This window comes from Jaculus jaculus, chromosome 6, assembly GCF_020740685.1.
Source record: "Jaculus jaculus isolate mJacJac1 chromosome 6, mJacJac1.mat.Y.cur, whole genome shotgun sequence".
Taxonomy (NCBI): Eukaryota; Metazoa; Chordata; class Mammalia; order Rodentia; family Dipodidae; genus Jaculus; species Jaculus jaculus.
This window is the reverse complement of record NC_059107.1, coordinates 43,725,117-43,747,045: the sequence shown is the minus strand read 5'-3', so window position 1 is coordinate 43,747,045 and position 21,929 is coordinate 43,725,117. Positions and strand designations below refer to the sequence as shown.

Genomic DNA, 21,929 nt, shown 5'->3' with positions numbered 1-21,929 from the left:
AAATAAAAGAGAGGGTCTGGAGAGATGGCTTAGCAGTTAAGCACTTGCCTGTGAAGCCTAAGGAGCCTAGTTTGAGGCTCAGTTCCCCAGGAAGCCCTGGCGCGCCCACTCTCCTCTCTCTCTCTCTCTGCCTCTTTCTCTCTCTGTCTGGTGCTCTGAAATAAATAAAAATAAGCAAAATATATATATATTTTTTAAAAAGAATGTTTACTAGCTAAGCATGGTAGCATATGCCTTTAATCCCAGCATTCTGGAGACAGAGGTAGGAGAGTTGCTATATGTTCAAGGCCACCCTGAGAAAACAGTGAATTCCAGGTCAGCCTGGACTACAGTGAGACCCTACCTCAAAAAAAAAAACAAGAAAAAAATGTTTTTGTAAAAATAATGTTTGGGCTGGAGAGATGGCTTAGTGGTAAAGGACCTGGTGCGCACATTCTCACTCTCTCTCTCTAATAAATTAATGAAATAAATCTTTAAAAGAATCTTTTTTTAAAAAAGAAAAGAATGTTTGTTTACCATGTGAAGAAATCTGGCAGAACTAACAGGTGGAGAACCGAGGCTCCTGTGCAGTGTGACTAGTCACTCTCAGCCTCGTGTGGCCGTCACTCGTATTTAGGAGGTGGGCACTGATTTCATCTTTGGGCAGCTTTTATAGATTCAGTACCTGTGATAAGCATGGGCTCCCTAATGCTTCACCAAGACTATATGGTCCATTGGTATCCATGGGGGTTGTTCTAGGACCCCTGTAAACACCCAAATCAGTGGATGCTGAAGCCCCTTATAGAAAATGATGCAGGATTTGTAGATAACCTGTGCAGATCCTCCTATATACTCTAAATCATCAGTACCTGTGGTGGTTTGATTCAGGTGTCCCCTATAAATTTAGGTGTTCTGAATGCTAGGTTCCCAGCTGATGGAGATTTAGGAATTAATGCCTCCTGGAGGGAGTGTATTTTAGGGGGGCAGGCTTATGGGTGTTATAGCCAGTTTCCCCTTCCCAGTGTTTGGCACACTCTCCTGTTGCTATTGTCCCTCTTACATTGGCCAGGGGGTGATGTCCACCCTCTGCTCATGTCATCATTTCCCCTGCCATTGTGGAGCTTCCCCTGGAGCCTATAAGCCAAAATACACCTCTTTTTCCCAGGAGCTGCTCTCGGTTGGGTGATTTCTACCAGCAATGTGAACCAGACTGCAACAGTACCCAGTACCATATCAACACTACATATGTAATTGTTACACAACACTGTTGCAGGAATGCTAAGACATCTTTATTATCAGCCCAGTGTCACCATCTACTGGACTGCAGAAATAAGAAGCATGGCACAGGCCTTGCCTTTCTGCTCCCCTTCTTGGTTCTGGCCAAAACCTCTCTTTAGGACCCAGACTCAGGCCCCTGCTTGGTCTTTCAGGGTCTCATTCTGCCTTGCCTGCCTCAACCTGTAAGTGACAGACTGTGCCCACAGCAAGGCGTTGATTCAGGACTGGCCTATGCAAGCCATCAGGCACAAATCCTTCCCTCTAAGCTCTTGCAGACACTGAAAATGAAGCACCTTTCCTCTGGACCCGATGGTTTCTTCCAAGTCCTCTGCTCCTCTTCCCAGGGGCACCCATGTTTCTGTTTGTAGCCTTCAGCTCTGCTTGCTAGGGAAAAGCTCCATTCACTCACACTACCTAGATAGAGCCAAATGTTATGATTGGAGTGAGCTTCGGACCCTGTAGGAAAGTGGTCTTTTGAAAGAAGGGTGGAACTTGCTTAGGGCCTTCAATGACTTCACTGTCCCAAGGAAGAATCCTAGTTCCTTAACATAGCTTATAGAAATCTTACTTTCTTCCCAGCCATAAGACTTCACTTACAGAGAAAATTCTGGTTTGTCAAAGCACAACTGTTTTCTTGCTTATGCATTTGGATTTAATGGCCTTTCAATTGAGATTTTGTAGATGTCTCTTGTTTAGGGAAGCTTTTTCCCAAAGACTACTCCCAGCCCAACAAACAAACTGGCTGTAGTGCTCTCCTCTTCCCCCCCGCTGGACTGAGGTTGCCCTTACCCTGGGCTGGCTTCCTTTCATTATCTGCATGCAAGCTGTCTAGGGAAGCGTCCAAGTTCTCACTCCCCGCCCCTCCCCGGTACCCCAGTTCCTTCCTGGCATAATGTAGGCACATTGTTCTCAATATTAATTCATTTGGTAGCTACTCTCAAGTTATAGTTTTTAAAATTTTATTTATTTTTATTCATTTATTAGAGAGAGGCAGAGAAAGAGAATGGGCACTCTAGGGCTTCTAGCCACTGTAAATGAACTCCAGCCGGGTGCGTCACCTTGTGTATCTAGTTTATGTGGATCCTGTGGAATTGAACCTGCGTCCTTTGGCTTTGCAGGATAACGTCTTAACCGCTGAGCCATCCCTCCAGCCCGTTTTTTTTTTTTTTTTTTAAGCTTATTTATTTGAGAGGCAGATAGAGAATGGGCGTGCCTGTGCGTTCAGCCGCTGTAAATAAACTCCAGACGCATGCACCACCTTGTGCATCTGGCTTACGTGGGTGCTGGGGAACTGAACCTGGGTCCTCTGGCTTTGCAGGCAAGTGCCTTAACAACTGATCCATCTCTACAGCTCTCAAGCTCTATGTTTTTTTTTTTTGTTTTTTTTGTTTTTTTTTTACTGAGAGGACCAAGAACTGCGTGGCCTCCATTGGCTTCATGAGGGGGACCCCGCATTCCTCGGATGTGTGGGCCGAGAACCAGAAGAACCAACTGCAACAGGGATTGTGGGAGGCCGGGGTTTGGGGGGAGTGCGCTAGAGCCCCAGGAGGTGAAACTACTTCCACAGTTCGCCCAACCGCGGCCTGCTGCCGCCTCAAAGGAGCACACAAGCTAGCCCCCCTTTTTGGGGGGAGGGTTTGAGATAGGGTCTCACTCTAGCTCAGGACAACCTAGAATGTGTAGTTCCAGGCTGGCCTTGAATTCTCCTGCCTCTGCTTCCTGAGTGCTGGGATTAAAGGTGTGCACCACCACACCTGACTCATTTAAAAAAAATTTTTTTTTTGTTTGTTTTGAGGTAGGGTCTCACTCTAGCTCATGTTGTCTTGGAATTCACTATGTAGTCTCAGGGTGGCCTTGAACTCAAGGTGATCCTCCTACTCTGCCTCCCAAGTGCTGGGATTAAAGGCGTGCGCCACCACGCCGGGCTCTAAACTCTGGTTTTGATTTTTTCCAAATTTAGCCGGAACTTGCCTATTTATATTAGTTTTTGCTCTTTCAGAAGTGCCCTTTCTAAAGGGGACAAAGAGGCCAAAGCAGGGATCAAAGAGCAAGCAAAAGCTCAGCTTCAGTTTTATAGACTTCTTGTCATCTATTTGAATACTGAATGGGATTGTGGAAACAGGGTTCCAATTGACATTTTAGGGCAAAAAGTTTCTGCACATTTTTTAATATTATTGTGTAATATTGTTAATATCATATACATGTAACTCTTCCGCTGCTCAGGATTTATGTTTTTCTTTTGAGAGAGGGAAGAGGCAGAATAAGAGAATGGGTATTCCAGGGCTTCCAGCCACTGCTAACCAACTCCAGATGCATGCACTACCTTGTGCATCTGGTTTACATGGGCACTGGGGAATCAAACCGAGGACTTTTGGTTTTGCAGGCAAGTGCTTAACCACTAAGCCATCTCTCCAGTCCTGTTTTTTCCCTTTGGTTTTTCGAGGTAAGGTCTCACTGTAGCTTAAGCTGACCTGAAATTTACTATGGAGGCTCAGGGTGGCCTCGAACTCACAGTGATCCTCTTACCTCTGCCTACTGAGTGCTCAGATTGAAGGCGTGTGCAACCATGCCTGGTTCAGTATTTGTTTTTTTCTTATTCTTTAATTTTATTATTTGAAAGGTGGTGGGAGAAAAAGAGGCAGATAAGACAATGGATGCACCAGGGCCTTTAGGCGCTGCAAATGAATTCCAGACACATGGACCACCATGTGCATCTGGCTTACATGGGTCCTGGGGAATTGAACCTGGGTCTTTTAGTTTTGCAGGCAAGGGCCTTAACTGCTAAGCCTTCTCTCCCATCCTATGGTTTTTACTAGAATAGTTTTGTTTTTTTTTTTTCCTTCGAGGTAGGGTCTCACTCTAGCCCATGCTGACCTGGATTTCACTATGGAGTCTCAGGGTGGTCTTGAACTCACGGCAATCCTCCTACCTCTGCCTCTCGAGTGCTGGGATTAAAGGCGTGCACCTCCACGCCTGGCTTTTAGAATAGTTTTCTTCTTTTTTAAAGATTTACAGGATATATCTGTGCAGGTTAATGCTCAGTTGTGTGGTGCTGTTCATTCTTAAATCATAGCACCTTGGTATCTTACTGAATAATTTGTACACTGTTGCCAAGATAGAATAATCTAATAACATTTTATATCTTATAAATTCCTCTCTTTAGTTTCAAATTTCAGAAAACTGTTGTCATAGACTTCTATTGCAAAATCTGAATATGCTTGGTAACGTAGTACCTAAGGAACGTATGCAGTTAACTGCTTCTCCCTCCCAGAAGAAAATCACTGACACTGAACATTCAGAAATTAGAACTTTATTATAAACATTCCCAGATTAGAAACTGAATTTGTGTGAAGATGCTGAAACTTTTGGAACTGTATGTAAGATAAGCTTATTATAATGTATTTCACTCTCCAACACTGCAAGTTAGATCTAACAAAGGAAGTCTAAATTGCTTCATAGAAAACCAGTGAGCATAAAAATACCTGACACAAAACTAAAACAAACCCAACCAAAACATAGATTCTGCAAAGTGTTAATCCTCCAATTTAAAATAAATGGGTCTCCCAAGGGAAAATAATTCCATCACAGCAATTTAACAAAAAGCAGCACCACTCTCATAAAGGGAAATTATATGTAAGATGTAATGACGCTTTTAGAAAATGTAATTTTCATATTGGAAAACAAGCAAACTAAATACTTTGTGCTCACTGTCAGAAATTAAAGTACCTCTTGACATAGGATAAGTGGCATGAGTATCATGAAACCAAGCTCTCAAATATTTTTCAACTTAATCCCAGGAGAACCAATTGAAGAGTTTCAAAATCCAAGGATAGACTGGTCCCAGAGCATTTCTTCCTCCGTCCTTTCTTCGCCCTGTTCCTTCTTCTCCTTTCTGCGCTTGCGGTCCTCTCTCTTAGAGGCTTCATCTCGGGTTTTTCTCTCTTTTCGAGTCTTAAGCTTTTCTGTACTGACTGGTTCAGTTTCTGTTTCTCCCTTCGGTTTCTTTCTTTGGATGCTCTTTTGTTTGTTTAAATCCACTTCCTCAGAACTTCTTTTTCTCTCATGCTTGGGCCGCTCTTTCTCAGTTCTTTCTCTGTCTTCTCCTAGGTGCCTTTTCCTCTTTGGATGCATATGTTTATGACTGGCATGAGAGTCGCTGGTGCTGTAACCTGAGCAGAGGTGTTTGTGAACTCCAAACTCTAGGCTGTATGAGCCACAATTGTATTCTTGCTGACTAAAGTTCAGGGGCACTGTTTTTTCTGAGAAATAGTCCCTGCTAAACTGACAGTAACCCAGAGTGTCTAGTGATAGCTTGCTGTTGTGAGCTGGGAACCGGTTCTGTACGGTTTGTGAAATACTGCATGATCTTGGATGGGTCTGGATGGTTCCAGATGAAAATCCTGGGTCAAACATTCTGTACCTGGGTCTGGAATCAGCCTCTTCTCTGTACCTACCATTTCTTAAATAGTCCTCTCTCATCCTTCTGAAAGAAGTCTCTGGCTCTAGGCCTCTGGCTTTCTGTGCTTTAATGTAATTTTCAAGTTCATCTTGAAAAGAGTCACAGGACTTGTTTGAATGCTTCATTAGGGTGACAAAAAGGGTTTTTCTGTGGAGAAGACAGGAGAAAAATCCTTACTTTGATTATTTTGTAATGAAAAATTATTTTGTTCTTAAAGCTTTAAAAACAGTCTAAACAAATTAATACTTAGTTTACTATTAACACTTAATATTAAATATTAAATTGTGAGCAAGAGTGTAGAAAGGATATGATACATAAGATGTTATCATAGGGTTAAAAATGTAAGCCACATAAGGATGTGTGAAGTGAGAACTACTTGTTTGTAGGTGGCCCCATATTAATGTTTAGCTTAACTTCTTTCTTTCTTCATCCTTTTTGAGATAGGGTTTCTCTCTAACCCAGGAGGACCTGGAACTTACTGTGTAGTTCCAGGCTGGCCTCAAACTCACAGAAGTCCTCCTACCTTTATCTCCTAAGTGCTAGGATTACAGAGGTATACACCACACCTGGCTTGAATGTTTGCTTTCAAAGTTCTGATGAATCAGTTTCCTGTACATTACTTTCTTTTTTTTTTTTTTTTTTTTTTTTGGTTTTTCGAGGTAGGGTCTCACTCTGGCTCAGGCTGACCTGGAATTCACTATGTAGTCTCAGGGTGGCCTCGAACTCTCGGCGATCCTCCTACCTCTGCCTCCCGAGTGCTGGGATTAAAGGCGTGCGCCACCACGCCTGGCTGTACATTACTTTCTAAGTAACAGAACCACAGAAAAGTAATTTAATCTTAAAAATATTGTTTACTCTTAAACTGGGTGCGGTGGTGCACGCCTTTAATCCCAGCACTTGGGAGACAGAAGTAGGAAGATCATCATGAGTTTGAGGCCAGCCTGAGAGGTTGGGTGGGCATGGTGGCGCACACCTTTAATCCCAGCACTCGGGAGGCAGAGGTAGGAGGATCGCCGAGAGTTCGAGGCCACCCTGAGACTACATAGTGAATTCCTGGTCAGCCTGGGCTACAGTGAGACCCTAACTCAAAAACAAAATAATAACAACAACAACAAAAAAAAAAAAAAAAAAAACAGAGGCCAGCCTGGAATTACAGAGTGAGTTCCAGGTCACCCTGGGTTAGAATAAGACCTTACCTTGAGGAAAAAAAAATTTAAAAATATTGTTTACTCAAGCAAAAATAAATGTACACACTCACCTGACTATAATACTCTAAGGCTTAATAACAACAAGCTATGATGTTTATAAAGTGGTTTGGGAATGATGTACATAATTCAGCTATAAGATGAACCCAACTCTTATGTATATGGTATGAGAGATGGAGGAGGGACAGAATTCTGTCATCTGTATAGTATTTAGATTTCATTCCATTGCTTCTGATTGGTAACAACACAAACAGAATTCTAGAATTCTTGTGATTTGTTCTCTGAAAGTACCAGTAGGAGGGATAAGGGAGGAAAATGGTGGAGACAACATATGAACATGACATAGAAATGATGCAGAAAAAATTTTTTCAAAGAAACTCAAGCTGGGTGTGGTGCTGCATGCCTTTAATTTCAGCACTCTGGAGACAGAGGTAGGAGGATTTCTGAGGTTGAGGACAGTCTGGGACTCAGGGTGGGTTCCAGATTGGCCTAGGCTAGAGTGACCCTACTTTGAAAAAATAAATAAAAATGAAACTCAGACCTGGTGGTTTTTATTTGATTTGGAGATGATAACGACTTAAAATTTTCTTGTAATATATTTTATCTCCCCAAATAAGAAAGCAACAGCAAACCCTCAGGTAGAATTAACTATCGCTCCCCTTTTAGCACAAATGAGCCTGTCAGAGCACTCTAGAATCACTAATGACTGGATATTTTTCTGGAAGTTTGAGATATAAAAGCAAGTCTATGGCAAGTCTAAGCAAGTGGTGGCGCATGCCTTTAATTCCAGCATTTGGGAGGCAGAGGTAGGAGTATTGCCAAGAGTTCGAGACTACAGAATGAATTCCAGGTCAGCCTGAGCCAACGTGAGACTCTACCTCAAAAAACCAAAAAAAAAAAAAAAAAAAAAGAGATAAAAAAAGCAAGTCTAAATGAAACTAAATTTGGTTAGAAAAATTAGCTTCTATTTTAGTGCTATGAAAATCATGACTAGCATCATAATGTAACAAATATGATAAAACATAAAAATATTTGACACTTCCGAAGAGAATATATACAAACAGTTAATAAGCACACGGAAAGATGTTGAAGACAGGCCACATGTGGTGGCGTACCCCTTTAATTCCTGCACTTGGGAGGCAGAAGTAGGGGGAATGCTATTAATTCCAGGCTAGCTTGAGACTACAATGTGAATTCCGGGACAGCCTAGTACAGAGACTCTACCTCAAAAAAACAAAAGATGTTGAAGACCAATAGGTACCAAGAAAATGAAATAAAATCACAATGAGATTTCACTATATACTCAACGGAGTAACAGAAATTAAAAAGACTGACTGGTGAGGAGGTACAGAAGTGGAATGCTAATTATTTGTCTATAGATAAGAGGGCCGGGCGTGGTGGCGCACACCTTTAATCCCAACACTTGGGAGGCAGAGGTTGGAGGATCACTGAGAGTTCGAGGCCACCCTGAGAATACATAGTGAATTCCAGGTCAGCCTGAGCCAGAGTGAGACTACCTCGAAAAACCAAAAAAAAAAAAGAAGTGTAAGAGGGTACAACCATTTTAAAAGTGTGGCAATTTCTTAGAGAAATCTAGGACAGCCTGAGTTAGAGTGAGACCCTACCTTGAAAAAACAAAAAAAACAAAAAAAAAAAAAGAGAGAGAGAGAAATTACATATGTACTTACCCAATGACCTAATTATGCCACTGCTAGGTATTTAGTCAAACAGAAGAATATATATGACAAGAAAGACATTTACATGGATGTTTGTAGGAGGTTTATTTTAACAGACCCAAACAGGGAAAAAACCTGAAGTGTCGATCAATAGGTGAATAGATAAACCATATGATGGTATAACCACAAAACAATAAATATTGTCAGTGATAAAAGGTTCCTAATGTTCATTCATTGACAAGTGGGCAAACAAAATGTCATCCATTGATTCAATGAAGGGCTGGGCAGATGACTCAGCTGTTAAAGGCACTTGCTTGCGACAAATGACAGCCTGGGTTCAATTCTCCAGTACCTATGTAAAGCCAGATGCACAAGGTGGTGCATGCATCTGGAGTTGGTTTACAGTGCCAAGAGGTCTGAGCATGCCCATACTCTCTCTGTCTCAAAAAAAAAAAAAAAAAAGCAATGCTAATAAGCAGTACAACATGGATGAACTTTGAAGGCATTGTTAAGTGAACAAAGCCAGGCCCAAAGATAACAGATGGCACAGATGTGAATGAACCTTACCTTTATCAGACTGACAGCTTGGTAGAGAAATTTGATCATATTCAGGTTGCTTCAGTTTTTCAGCATGAACTTTCCCCAAAGGAAGACTGTACCATGAGGTAGGCATCTACTTTTGTCCAGTATCTTATCCTCCTTCACCTGAAGCCAAGCACAATTGATTTTCTAATGATTAACTCAAGGTTTGTAACTATACCAATCAACACAGACCAATCATCTCAAAACTCTCACAACTTGCCAGGCATGGTGGCGCACACCTTTAATCCCAGCACCGAGAGGCAGAGGTAGGAGGATCACCATGAGTTCGAGGCCACCCTGAGACTACATAGTGAATTCCTGGTCAGCCTGGGCTGGAGTGAGACCCTACCTCAAAAAAACAAAAAGAAAAAAAAACCCTCATAATTTATCTTTATTTTCTTTTTTTTTTAAATAAACAAACATTTATTTATTTATTTATTTACTTGAGAGCGACAGACACAGAGAGAAAGACAGATAGAGGAAGAGAGAGAATGGGCGCGCCAGGGCTTCCAGCCTCTGCAAACGAACTCCAGACGCGTGTGCCCCCTTGTGCATCTGGCTAACGTGGGACCTGGGGACCTAGCCTTGAACCAGGGTCCTTAGGCTTCACAGGCAAGCGCTTAACCGCTAAGCCATCTCTCCAGCCCTTATCTTTATTTTCCTTTCAGTCAATCGAAAAACAAAGTTTAACTCCCTAGGTATTTTTTTTTTTTACCCTGGAAAAAGGAAAGATTTGGGGGCACAATTCTGCTGCTGTTGTCCACCTGATATTGGCCAGGTGGTGATGTCCACTCTGTTCATGCCATCGTTTGCCCCTGCCATCATGGAACTTCTCCTTGAGTCTGTAAGCCATAATGAACCCTTTCCTCCACCCCCCACAAAAATGATCTTTTCTTTAAGGGTGCTTAGTGGGCAAACAAGACAACCAGAGTTTGCAAGGAGAGAGAAGGCTCACCGGGCCTCTTGCCACTGCAAATAAACTAGACACATGGGCATTTTGTGCATCTGGCTTTACATGGGTACTGGGAAACTGAAGCTGAACCAGCAAAGTACCTTTAACCGCTGAGCCATCTGACAGACACATGAATGACAAGAAAGCAAAGGGAAGAAAAAGGAAGACTAGTGGGAGAGGGGAAGGGAGTGCTGCTATCTGAATACTGTCAAAGTACATAGTGTACTTGAAAGAAACTGTCCTTATGAAATTAATCACTAGGAACAATACATGCCAATAAAAAGTTAACAAAATATTAAAATTTTGTATAATTATTAAAAAATTTCCATTCTGGGGCAAGTCGTGGCCATATGAGTAACTTCTGCTTAAATAAAGACAGCTCAAGCCGGGCGTGGTGGCGCACGCCTTTAATCCCAGCACTCGGGAGGCAGAGGTAGGAGGATTGCCATGAGTTCAAGGCCACCCTGAGATGACAGAGTTAATTCCAGGTCAGCCTGGACCAGAGTGAGACCCTACCTCGAAAAACCAAAAAAAAAAAAAAAAAAAGAAAGAAAAGACAGCTCAAGTTAGGCATGCTGGCACATGAGAACAAAAGAAAACAAAAGCTTGTCCTGCCAACCTTATGGCAGGAGCTCTCTACACTTCCTCTTTCAATCTAATCAAGTTTCTCTAAACTAAAAAAAAAAGAAAAAGAAAACAGCTCAAATCCTTCATGAGGCTTTCTCCCCCCCTCTCGCCCCAGTGCTGGCATGAAGATGCCATAATTGTAGTTCAGTCATCATCATAACTATAGTTCAGTCACCATGGAACAGAAGAGCAAGGGCCCCACAGCAACAAGAGAAGATGCCTGGGTCCTCTCTGATGACACTATGGAGCGGTCATAACTCTGCACTGTCTACTTCCAAACTTCTTGTAAGAGAATAAACCTTCTAGGTTCAAGATCCAACAGTTTAAAACTGGCCACATAAGAATAACTAAAATGTAGATGAGGAGGAAAAAGGAGAAATTAATATTTTGAGTACAATTATCAATGATTTTTACGTTCTCACATGTATTTTTCTTTTTCTCAATTGAATATTACTTTGTAATTTTATAAAAACTTCAATGTAAGCTGGGTGTGGTGGTGCATAACCTTTAGTCCCAGCTGAAGAGGATCACTGTGAGTTTGAGGTCAGCATGGGCTAGCGTGAGACCCTACCTCAAACAATAAACTTCAATGCATTCTAAAGTATCAAATAAGATGTTATCCATCCTTTTTTGCTGCTCTTAGATCCTTGGTGGTCGAGATAATAGGAAAATATTAGAAAGTTATACTTGATTTCACTAATTCTCACAACTATGGCAAGACAAACATTCTATTTTCTAGACTGAAGAAACAGAAAGGTCTAAGTGACTGCCAGCAATTAACAGTGGAGTTAAAACTGAAACCCAGCCAGGCGTGGTGGCGCACGCCTTTAATCCCAGCACTCGGGAGGCAGAAGTAGGAGGATCACCATTAGTTCGAGGCCACCTTGAGACTCCATAGTGAATTCCAGGTCAGCCTGGGCTAGAGTGAGACCCTACCTCGAAAAACCAAAAAAAAACAAAAACAAAAACAAAAAAAAACAAAACTGCAACCCAAGTCCTCTCAACCCAATGCTAAGCAAGAACCAGTTATGGTACTTTAATCTCAACCATATAGGAACCAAGATACAGTCACTGCCAAGATAGATAAAACTAGATGAGGTCTTTAAAGCAGACTAGATGAAGATTCTAAAACATAAAGCATAACCAACTTTGTTTCACTGAAGTAAATCCACGATGCCTGAGAGACCCAATCGCTCATCCAGGTATCAGAATGTAAGAGAACGGGGGGGGGGGGGGGGGGGGGGAGAGGGGGGACTGTCAAGGGTAAGATTGCTGCAGTGTATACAACCTTTAGCTAATGAAAGGGAAATCACTAAGGGCATAATATCTTTTGATTCATTTTGAGTGTCCTGCTCAAACATTATAACCTCTCTCTCTTTGTTCTTACAGTTAAGAATTAAGGTGACTAAATGACTAGTTACTAACAAACTAAGCAGCTTTCTGGGTACAGTGGAAGATGAGGGGAAAAGAAAATTGAGCTTTAGTGTTAAAAGACTTGAGTTCTGGATAATTCTAATTATCCAAGTATAAGTCAGCAAGTTATTTCTTTTCTGAGTTAGTCTCCTCATCCTTCAAAGGACAATACTATGTGTGGTCAGGGTTTTTGGAAGGATTAAGTAAGATGACAGGTATGAAGTTTATCTGCTACACTTAAGAAAAGTGTTTGTGGTACACATTCTTTATTTTCAACCTACCTTAGAATGTAAATTCTTTTATGATTCAAACTGTAGCACTATTTCACAGATTAAACCTTTGTTCTTTCAATGTGCTATAATCTATGGAGAATGTAAAGGGAAACAAGACAAAAGATCACACTGAACATGTAAAATACTTTGTCTTCAACTAGTAGTAACATTTCCTATACCACTGTTAACTTCACAAATGCTTACAAGGCTATGTTAATAGCTTTTTGTTCAAGAGAATTTAAAAAAATTACTTTGCACATGTGTGTGTGCAGGCTCAGCCGACTCATGCGTACTTTGGGTCTGTATTTACATGGGGGTTGGGGAGTCCTACCCAGGCCAACAGGATTTGCTAACAAGCTCCTTTAACCATCTTCCAAGCCCCAAGAATGGGAATTTTAATATGAAAACATGCAGGAAGCCTCTAATATTTACCATGGTAAATTTTGTTGTTGTTGTACATTTCCAGGCATGGAAGTCAGACTCATGCATGGGAGGCAAATACTAACACTGCTGGGCTCAAAATTGTGATCCTGCCTGTGCCTCACGAGTAGACGGAATTACAGCTGTCACATCTGGCTATAACACTTTTATTTGGTCCACAAAATGTCATTGTGAAGGAGGAGCTGGGGCCCCTGCAGATTACTCTATGGAAGTGACCTGGGGCAGCTGTATTGAGATGGGCTAAGAAACCCAATCTTGGCCTTTCTACAACAAACAATACCAAGAAATGCAGTCAATTTTATGAACACTGATTCTGGCAACAGCAAGTCCTCCTTATCTGTGGGTTTCATGCCTTGGATTCAACCAACTATATAAAGAAAATAATTTGGGAAAAATAAAACACAAGAAGCTGGGCGTGGTGGCGCATGCCTTTAATCCCAGCACTCAGGAGGCAGCGGTAGGAGGATCACCGTGAGTTCGAGGCCACCCTGAGACTCCATAGTGAATTCCAGGTCAGCATGGGCCAGAGACCCTACTTCAAAAAACTAAAAAAAACAAAAAACAACAACCCCCCCCCACATCTATAGTAAGTGTATATTATCATTTGAAACAATGTAAGAACTACTTATGTCGCATTTACTTTGTATTGGGTACTGCAAGTAATCAAGAGTTAAAGTATATGGAAGAATTTGCATAGAGTATGTGTAACCACACTATTTTACAAAACAAACTTGAACATTTGTGGATTTTATTATGGGGGTGCATGTCTTGGAACCAATCCCCTGTTAAGATGACTGTACATCACTGTTACATGAAAACCATATGGAGGAACCACACACTATCTTTCCGTATGTCAGAGAACCTTCTTCCATAGTTTGTACAAACATTGAGAGACCAAGGAGAAGTAATGTGCTGCATCTGGCTTCTGTGACCTCGCTTAGTGGCTGGACAGTGGTGCTGCCATTTAAAGTCAGACAGCCATTTTGACTCAGATGAGGAACTAGCTGACTAATGTGCTATTTTTGTTTCTGTATCAGTGCTTGCTTAGCTATAGCCCCCCACCCTTGATTCCTGGGAAGCCTCCACTTCAAGGACATTCCAGAGATACCTGGCCACGGAGGCTCCGGCCTCTTGTAAAAGATAAGTTCTACAAACAGCTCTTGCAATAGGTTCTACAAACAAGTTACTACTTAAGATAAGTAGGCTGTAGTTCCCGCGCGCACCCTCTTAGAACCAATCATTTTAGAAGTCGCAATATGATGTAACCTTTCCTTTATAAACCCCTTTCCTCTGAGGGTTGGGGCTCTTTCCCTCAGTACTGCTGTGCCGGACTGTGGGGACGGAGCCCAGGCCTAGGCTTGCAATAAAGAAACCTGCTGCTTTTACATTCTAGTGTCTTGGCTTCTGTGGTGGTTCTCTGGGGGACTCCTGGGTGACCGGGGGACTTGGCTCCTGGTCAGGGGTCTTGGCACAACAACATGACTGAGTGAATTTTATTAAATAAGGATCATACAAGTTCCTCAAAGCCAAGCCACATGTATAAAACTTCTAAAACTTTGACTAACCCCCTCCAAATAGTCTTGCCAAAATTAGATTTACATCCAAGGTCCACCCTTCAATCTAAAGCTCCCCAATAGCTGAAGTTTATTTCATAGACAGTTTGCCAGTTTACAAGCAGGATGCTACATGGTTTGAAGGTGATCTACCCAATGCAACAATGTGGAATGAAGCCTAATGAGTAATGCTTAGGTAATGTGATAGCACCATCTTTAGAAACAAAAATCATTCTGCAGAGCTAGGGACGTTGCATGCACTAGGCAGGCACATCCCCAGCTGAGGGAATCATTTTAATGAATGTATTAGTGTCAATTCCAAGAGGGCTTGCGATTGTTAAGTTTGATCTCTCCACATATATACTCTTGCCTTCTGCCATGGGACAATGAGGCAAAAAGGCCTTCACTAGATGCTAGTACCTTGGTATAGACATCACCAGCCTATAGAACTGTGAGAAATACCTTTTTTTTAATTTTATTTTTTATTTTTTGCGGTAAGGTCTTTGTTCTCTAGCCCAGGCCGACTAGGAATTCATTATGTCACTTTGGGGTGGCCTTGTACTCACTGCAATCCACCTACTTCTGCCTCCTAAATATTGGGATTAAAGGCATGCATTACCACGCCCAGCTGAGAAATAACTCTTTTAGGAAGTTTTATACACAATAGACTAAGATAAATGTCAATCATGTAACATTTGACTTTCTGCCTAACCATTCATTATTTCATTCATGGTCTTGCTACACAGATCTGGTTAGTTTAGGACTAGTTATGTATGTAGAACTAGCCTTGAATTTATAGTAATCTTCCCGCCTCTGCCTTCTGAGTGCTGGGATTATAGATGCACACCTGTGCTGGCTTCTATAAAGCTTTTGAAAAATAAGTCAAAATCATATGTAGCTGAGCATGGTGGCGCACACCTTTAATCCCAGCACTCGAGAGACAGAGGTAGAAGAATCGCCCTGAGTTTGAGGCCACCCTGAGACTATATAGTGAATTCCAGGTCAGCCTGGACTAGAGTAAGACCCCACCTCAAAAAAAAAAACAAAAAATTCTATACACAAATGCAGAAGATAAATATGTACACTAATTTAAGGAAAGAATCACTAGCTATTCCATGACCCACTCTTCCCTCTGGTGGTGGAGGTGAAAGGCAGGTGATACTTGAATCTCCCAGTAGAGCCTGAGTACTTGCTAAGAGGAAGAGACTATCTCTGAAACTCTCTTAGTAAGAAATCCACTAATGATTACTGATAGTAAACAGACCCTAAATCTGTAAGGCACAGGTCTATGAAGAATGTCACAAAAGGTATGTAACTCCCTAGGGGTTAACACTGAGAGGATACACAATCTACTATGAAGCCCTCAAAGAACCTCACTTACCATCCATAGCTATTATTTTGGGCGAGATATACAAGTCCCATGTAGGGAAAAAAATGTCTTGGAGACATTTTTCATACACTGGAAAATTCTTTGCTTTATTTGGGTCTCTCCATGACATGTATTGTTGAAACAAACATTGATTCTTGATATTACTGATTCATGTGAGTTTGATTTGATAGTTCAATCTGTGTGTTAGCTAGAGTTAGCTAAATTTTTATTGAAAAAAAGACATACACTAAATTTAGCTTAGTATCACATTCCGATTTCATTGTATATGTCTAGTTTTGCTTTTTTGTGAAGACTGTATAATTTAAAACTGCAAGTACTTGTTATGCTTGGTATCTTCAAACTAAGCTTACTTTCAGTACTACCAGAGTACACAACTAAGAGTTGTTGCCCAGCGTGGTGACGCACAACTTTAATTCCAGCACTCCAGAGGCAGAGGTAGGAGGACTTCCATGAGTTCCAGGACACCCTGAAACTACAGAGTAAATTCCAGGTCAGCCTGGGCTAGAGTGAGACCCTACCTCGAAAACCAAAAAAAAAACCCAGTTGTTTAAAAATTCTATACTCGGGCTGGAAGCCCTGGTGTGCCCATTCTCTTTCCCCCCCTCTGTCTTTCTCTGTGTCTGTCGTTCTCAAATAAAAATAAATTTAAAAAATTAAAAAAAAATTCTATACTCTGCTGGGCGTAAGCTAGACGCCTTTAATTCCACCATTCGGGGGACAGAGGTAGGAGGATTGCCTTAAGTTTGAGGCCACCTTGAGGCTTCATAATGAATTCCAGGTCAGCCTGGACTGGAGTGAAACCCCACCTCACAAAAAAATAAAATAAAATTAGTATTGTAATCTGGGGCTAGATAGATAGCTTAGTGGTTAAGGCACTTGCCTGCAAAGCCTAAGAAATCTTGTTCAACTTTCCAGGTCCAGTAAGACAGATGCAGTAATGCAAGTACAATGTCGCACATGCACACCAGGGGGTGCATGTGTCTGCAGTTTGTTCACAGGGGCTGAAGACCCTGGTGCTCATTCTGTCTTTCTCTCTCAAAGAACAAAAAAAGTACTCTGGGCTGGAGATGGCTTAGCCTGCAAGGCCAAAGGAAACAGGTTTAAGTCCCCAGGAACCACGTAAGCCAGATGCACAAGGCGGTGCACGTATCTGGAGTTCCTTTGCAGTGGCTAGAGGCCCTGGTGTGCCCATTCTATCTGCCTCTTCCTCTCTCAAATATATATTTTATAAAATTGTTCTCATCCAGGAATGGTGGCACACACTTTTAATCCCAGCACTCAGGAGATAAAGGTAGGATTGCTGTGAGTTCAAGGTCAATATGGGACTACACAGTGAGTTCCAGGGTCAGCCTGGGCTAGAGTGAGACCTTAACTTGAAAAAAAAACCTAAAAACAACAACAAAAATATACTGTATTTAAGATAATGATAAATTAGGGGCTGGGAGATGACTCAGAGGTTAAAGGTGCTTTGTCGGTAAAGGCTGTGGGTCTGGGTTCAATTCCCCAGCACTCACAAAAAAGTGACCCGAGTCTGACATTAGTTTGCAGGGCAAGAGACCCTGCTGTGTACCTCTCCACATGAGTAAATTAATTTTAAACAGGTAATTGTAAATCAACAACATTCTAGAAGGGACTTCATTAATAGCTTCTCTCAACTACTTTTGTTTTAAAATATAAATTTACTCTAAAATCAGGTTAATTTCAGAAGTTTTGGCACTTCCTTTGTTTCAGAAGTAATGGCTGTAATGATTTTTTTTTGAGACAGGATCTGTGTTGAAACACTGTCTCACTTTGTAAACCAGGCTGACCTCAAGCTTAAGGAGCCCCTCAGCCTCCCAAATGCTGGGATTAAAGACGTATACCACTAAGCCAAACTCGAAATAGTTTTAGTGATCCTATTTTGAAGGTGAGAATGAAACTATAGTAATTGGAAGCAGGATAATTCTGATAACCAGGCATGCGATATCATACTAAGTCTGGCTTCTGTCCTTTCTGTGTTTCTGTTGTACGTTTTTCCAAGGTAGGGACTAGCCCTCTAGTACAGGCTGATCTGGAACTCACTCCGTAGTCTCTGGCTGGCCTCAAACTCTGGGGAAATCCTCCTCCTACCTCTGCCTCCCAAATGCTGGGATTAAAGGAGTGCGCCACCATACCTAGCCCAAGCCTGGTTTAAGATACATATATATATATATTCTTCTGTACGTATTCAGTCATTGCCCCCCCCCCCCATTTAGATGCTGAATCTGGGACAAAAAAGCCATTTTTCCATGAAGATACATACATATATATATATGTATGTGTGTGTGTTTTGGTTTTTCAAGGTAGGGTCTCACTCTGGCCCAGGCTGACCTGGAATTATGATGTAATCTCAGGGTGGCCTAGAACTCATGGTGCTCCTCACCAACCTCTGCCTCCCACATGCTGGGATTAAAGGCGTGCACCACCATGCCCGGCCAAATAACGTGTATTTTGTATATAGTATATATAGGCATGATGGCACATGGCTATAATCCCAACACCTGGGAAGCAAAGGCAGGAAGATCAGGAGTTCAAATTCACCTCCAGCTACACAGGAAGTTCAAGGCCAGCCTGGGCTAGATAACACCCTGCCTCATCTCCACCCCCCAATCATGTATATATACATGTATGAGTGCTACTAGTGCTTTAAATGTAACACAGTAAAAATTTACAAGTTGTCATGTGGCAGTTAGTGGTGGCAATGAGGGATATTTACTGGAAATAGGCAAGAGGTAATTGTTTTTGGTTAAGTTGCTGTATGGCATTTAGAGGCCAATGTTTCATGTTTTATAAATTATGGAACCCTACACACACCAGGGAAAGAGTAACACAGCACTGCTAAGTCAGTTCACAACTAAAGCTATACAGGTCCTGAGTTGGTTAGTGCATGGTTCCTCCACCTTGATACTGATATATGGTCTAAGGTAACCCTTTGGTGTAGAGTGGTCCCATGCATTTCAGGGTGCTTGTGGTGGTAGTGGCCTATACTCAATAGATACCCATAGTGCCTGTGCTTTCTTATCATGTCCCTCCTGTGCAATGATACACCAGTGTATTTCCCAGGTTGAGGGGTGTGGATACTTTGATGAGAACCATTGGATTAGTCTCATTACCCTATTCAATAAATGACAAAATTCAAGTCCCAACAGTCTGGGACTTTCTTAGGGTCTTGTGAAATAGCTAGCACTAAAATCTATTACCAGTCAAGGCTCCTATTCCACTATTCTCATTTTACCACCTTGAAGTGGTACAGAAAGGTTACTGTCAACATTTTAAGTATTTTGTACCTATTCAAAGTCATTGCCCCTCCCCCCATTTAGATGCTGAGTTTGGCCAAAAAAATAAGCCATTTTTCCATGAAGAGCTATTTCCAAATCTTTCTGTGGTTTGGCCTAGGAGCCAAAAAGAATTGTAGGCTTGATATTTCTTAGCTGCTCAGGCATACCTGGTGACAGGCATGAAGTTTGTCATGCAAACAAAAATAAAACCTCAGATTGTATTTATCTCACAGTACTATTTCAAGCTAATAGAAAACATCCATCTAATTGTAACAAATTGACATTCTTACTGAATGGAATTTTATATATAACATGCAGTTTTAAGGATTTTACTTTGCCATTTATCCAAAGTGGACTGTGTAAAAGATAAAAATACCTATTTGGGGGCTGGAGAGATGGTTTAGCAGTTAAGCGCTTGCCTGTGAAGCTTAAGGACCCTGGTTCCAAGCTTGATTCCCCAGGACCCACATTAGCCAGATGCACAAGGAGGTGCATGAGTCTGGAGTTTGTTTGCATTGGCTGGAGGACCTGGCGCGCCCACTCTCTATCTGCCTCTGTCTGTTGCTCTCAAATAATAATAATAAAAAAAAACCTACTGTTAAGCTTTTTTTATGGGGTTATATTTACGGGTGTCTTTCTGGATAAAAGGAATCTAGGTTACTTGGTAGTACTCTGGCTTTCATCACTGGAGAGAAAAAGCAGCCTAGGGCAATACAGCAAATATTTTTTTAAAAAGTCGTTTTCCTGAAATCTGCAGGGGGACTCAAGCATCACAGTTTAAAATGATTTCTAAACTACTTTAAAGTTTATCTGAGTTGCTAGCAAGCAAGTAAGACGTTTCCAACTAATGTAGTGCCTGCCCACTAAAACTGGGATGGCTAACAAGTAACTTTTTTGTGTTTCCTAGTACCTGTTGGTGAAAACTGTATCCAAAACTATCCAACTCCCTGTACAAAGACTTAATCAAATTTAACATGGCCTCTACTTGCCTAAGGTCAACTCCTATGAATAACATAGTTCAAAGCTCTGGTCTTCAAAGTTTACTGTTTCTTTTAACCCACACGTTAATGACAGGTCCTGACCTCTAGGGTCTTGCTCTAGCCCAGGCTGGCCTAGAATTCACTAGGTACTTTCAGGACTGCCTCAGTGATGATCTTTCCACCCGTCTCCCAAGTGCTGGGATTAAAGGCGTGCACCATCTCTCTTTAAAAAGAAAGCATTTGCTAATTAGGATTTAAACTAGTGACTTGGAATTTATGACTTTTCCTAGGACTAGAAAGCTGTTCCTTCCGTTTTCAATTTCAACAATTCACATAAACAAGGCTGGCCTACTTGCATTTACAATGACTAAGCCTGTATAATTTTTCATCTGCTCCTTCTAGACTGTTCCTTTCCTCATACTTCTTGCTTTAAAAGGCCTAAATCACCCCTGAACATATTAGAATTCTTTCTTCCTACAGTCAACAGCCATGGATTCAAACCTGTTTCTATCACTCCTATGTGCAGCGTGACTTTTCACAAACCACTCTCAAGGTTGTAAACTTTTTTCCTTTTTTTTTTTTTGAGGTAGAGTCTGGCTCTATCCCAGACTGACCTGGAACTAACTACTGTAGTCTCAGAGTGGCCTTGAACACACAGCAATCCTCCTACCTCTGCCTTTGGAGTGCTGGAATTAAAGGCGTGCGCTACAACGCCCAGCAAGCTTGACTTTTTGAAAGGGCACGGACTATCTCGATTTGTTTTGGGGGTTTTTTGGGTGTTTCTAGCCCGGGCTGACCTGGAATTCACGGTGGGATTAAAGGCGTGCGCCACCACGCCGGGCTGAGGTTGTAAACACTTTAGCAACTCGTCTCTTACAGGCTCACGGCCTCGAGAGCGGCGCGGTGGCGCCCGCGCCCAGCCTCTGCTCCCGGCAGCAGCCTTCAACTTCCCTAAAAGTTCCCGAATCGCTCCTAGAACCGCCCAGTGCCTAACTGCGCCTCCGCTGGCTGCGTGCGGGACGTGTCCGCTCTCGGCCGGGGCTCTCCCCGGCTCGGCTCGGCTCGTCCTTCCCGGGACGGTGCGCTCCTCGCGGCCGCTTCCTCTCCCTGGCCGTGTGCGGGCCCCGGCCTTCCCCTCGGACTCCGGCCGGCCGAGGCGACCTGGGCCCTCCAGAGTCCGCCCGGCGGCCCGGCGCTGCGCGGCGGCGTCCGTTCCGGGGCGCGGGAGCTCACGGGCAGCGCCGGCCGGCCGGCCGCGCCGCGCCCCGCCAGGTCGGCCATTTCGCAGTCCGGGGCGGGGCGCGGCCGGGCGCGGCGCGGCGCGGCTTCCCTGCCGGGCGGAGGGGCTGGAGCAGCGGCCGCCCCCGCCGCCGGGCCGGAACTCACCTTCTCCGAGCAGGGGCGGGCGTCTACAACTACTGCCCCCTCCCCGCCAACGCCGCCGGCCGGGGAAGAGGCTGCGGGGGAGGTGGCGGAGGGGCAGGAGCACCGCTGCCGCTGCCGCCGCCTCCGCCGCGCCGAGCAGGCGGGGTGGGGGAGGAGGCGGAGACCCGACTTCCTGAGGGGAAGTCGCCACCGCCACCCGCGGCTCACTGGTCGGCGCCGGCGCCATGGCGCCCGGGGCGCGCTGACGCGCGTGCGCACTGCCGAAGCCTGGCCGCAAACAGCCCTGCGGCCCCGCCCGCCCGCCATGGCCTGCCTGCGCTCGTCCCGCGCCGCCGCCCCGCGCCTGCGCTCTCCCCGCGCCGCTGCCCCGCGCCTGCGCTCCGCCTTTCCCGTGGACGCGGGACACACCATTCCGGAATGGGGCGGCAAAGTATCTCTGA

General features: G+C 43.3%; 1 protein-coding gene across 2 annotated transcripts; it reads right to left on the bottom strand.

Annotated features, from left to right (window-relative positions):
- Positions 1-4,551: 4,551 nt before the first annotated feature.
- Krcc1 (lysine rich coiled-coil 1) lies at positions 4,552-21,625 on the bottom strand. Of its 2 annotated transcripts, none has more exons than XM_045152739.1 (3): positions 21,490-21,625; positions 9,165-9,302; positions 4,552-5,863 (listed from the first exon to the last, which is right to left on the bottom strand). In XM_045152739.1, exon 3 carries the CDS (start codon positions 5,839-5,841, stop codon positions 5,074-5,076), a length of 768 nt encoding a protein of 255 aa, XP_045008674.1. In that variant the 5' UTR covers positions 5,842-5,863; positions 9,165-9,302; positions 21,490-21,625; the 3' UTR covers positions 4,552-5,073. The 2 variants fall into 2 exon arrangements, with proteins under 2 accessions (XP_045008674.1, XP_045008675.1); XM_045152740.1 differs by lacking the exon at positions 21,490-21,625 and adding an exon at positions 12,453-12,524.
- Between the last annotated feature and the right edge of the window lie 304 nt (positions 21,626-21,929).

What these genes read in the sequence shown, in the direction of transcription:
- Krcc1 (XM_045152739.1), bottom strand. Translation starts at nt 5,841, where the DNA reads ATGAAGCATTCAAACAAGTCCTGTGACTCTTTTCAAGATGAACTTGAA.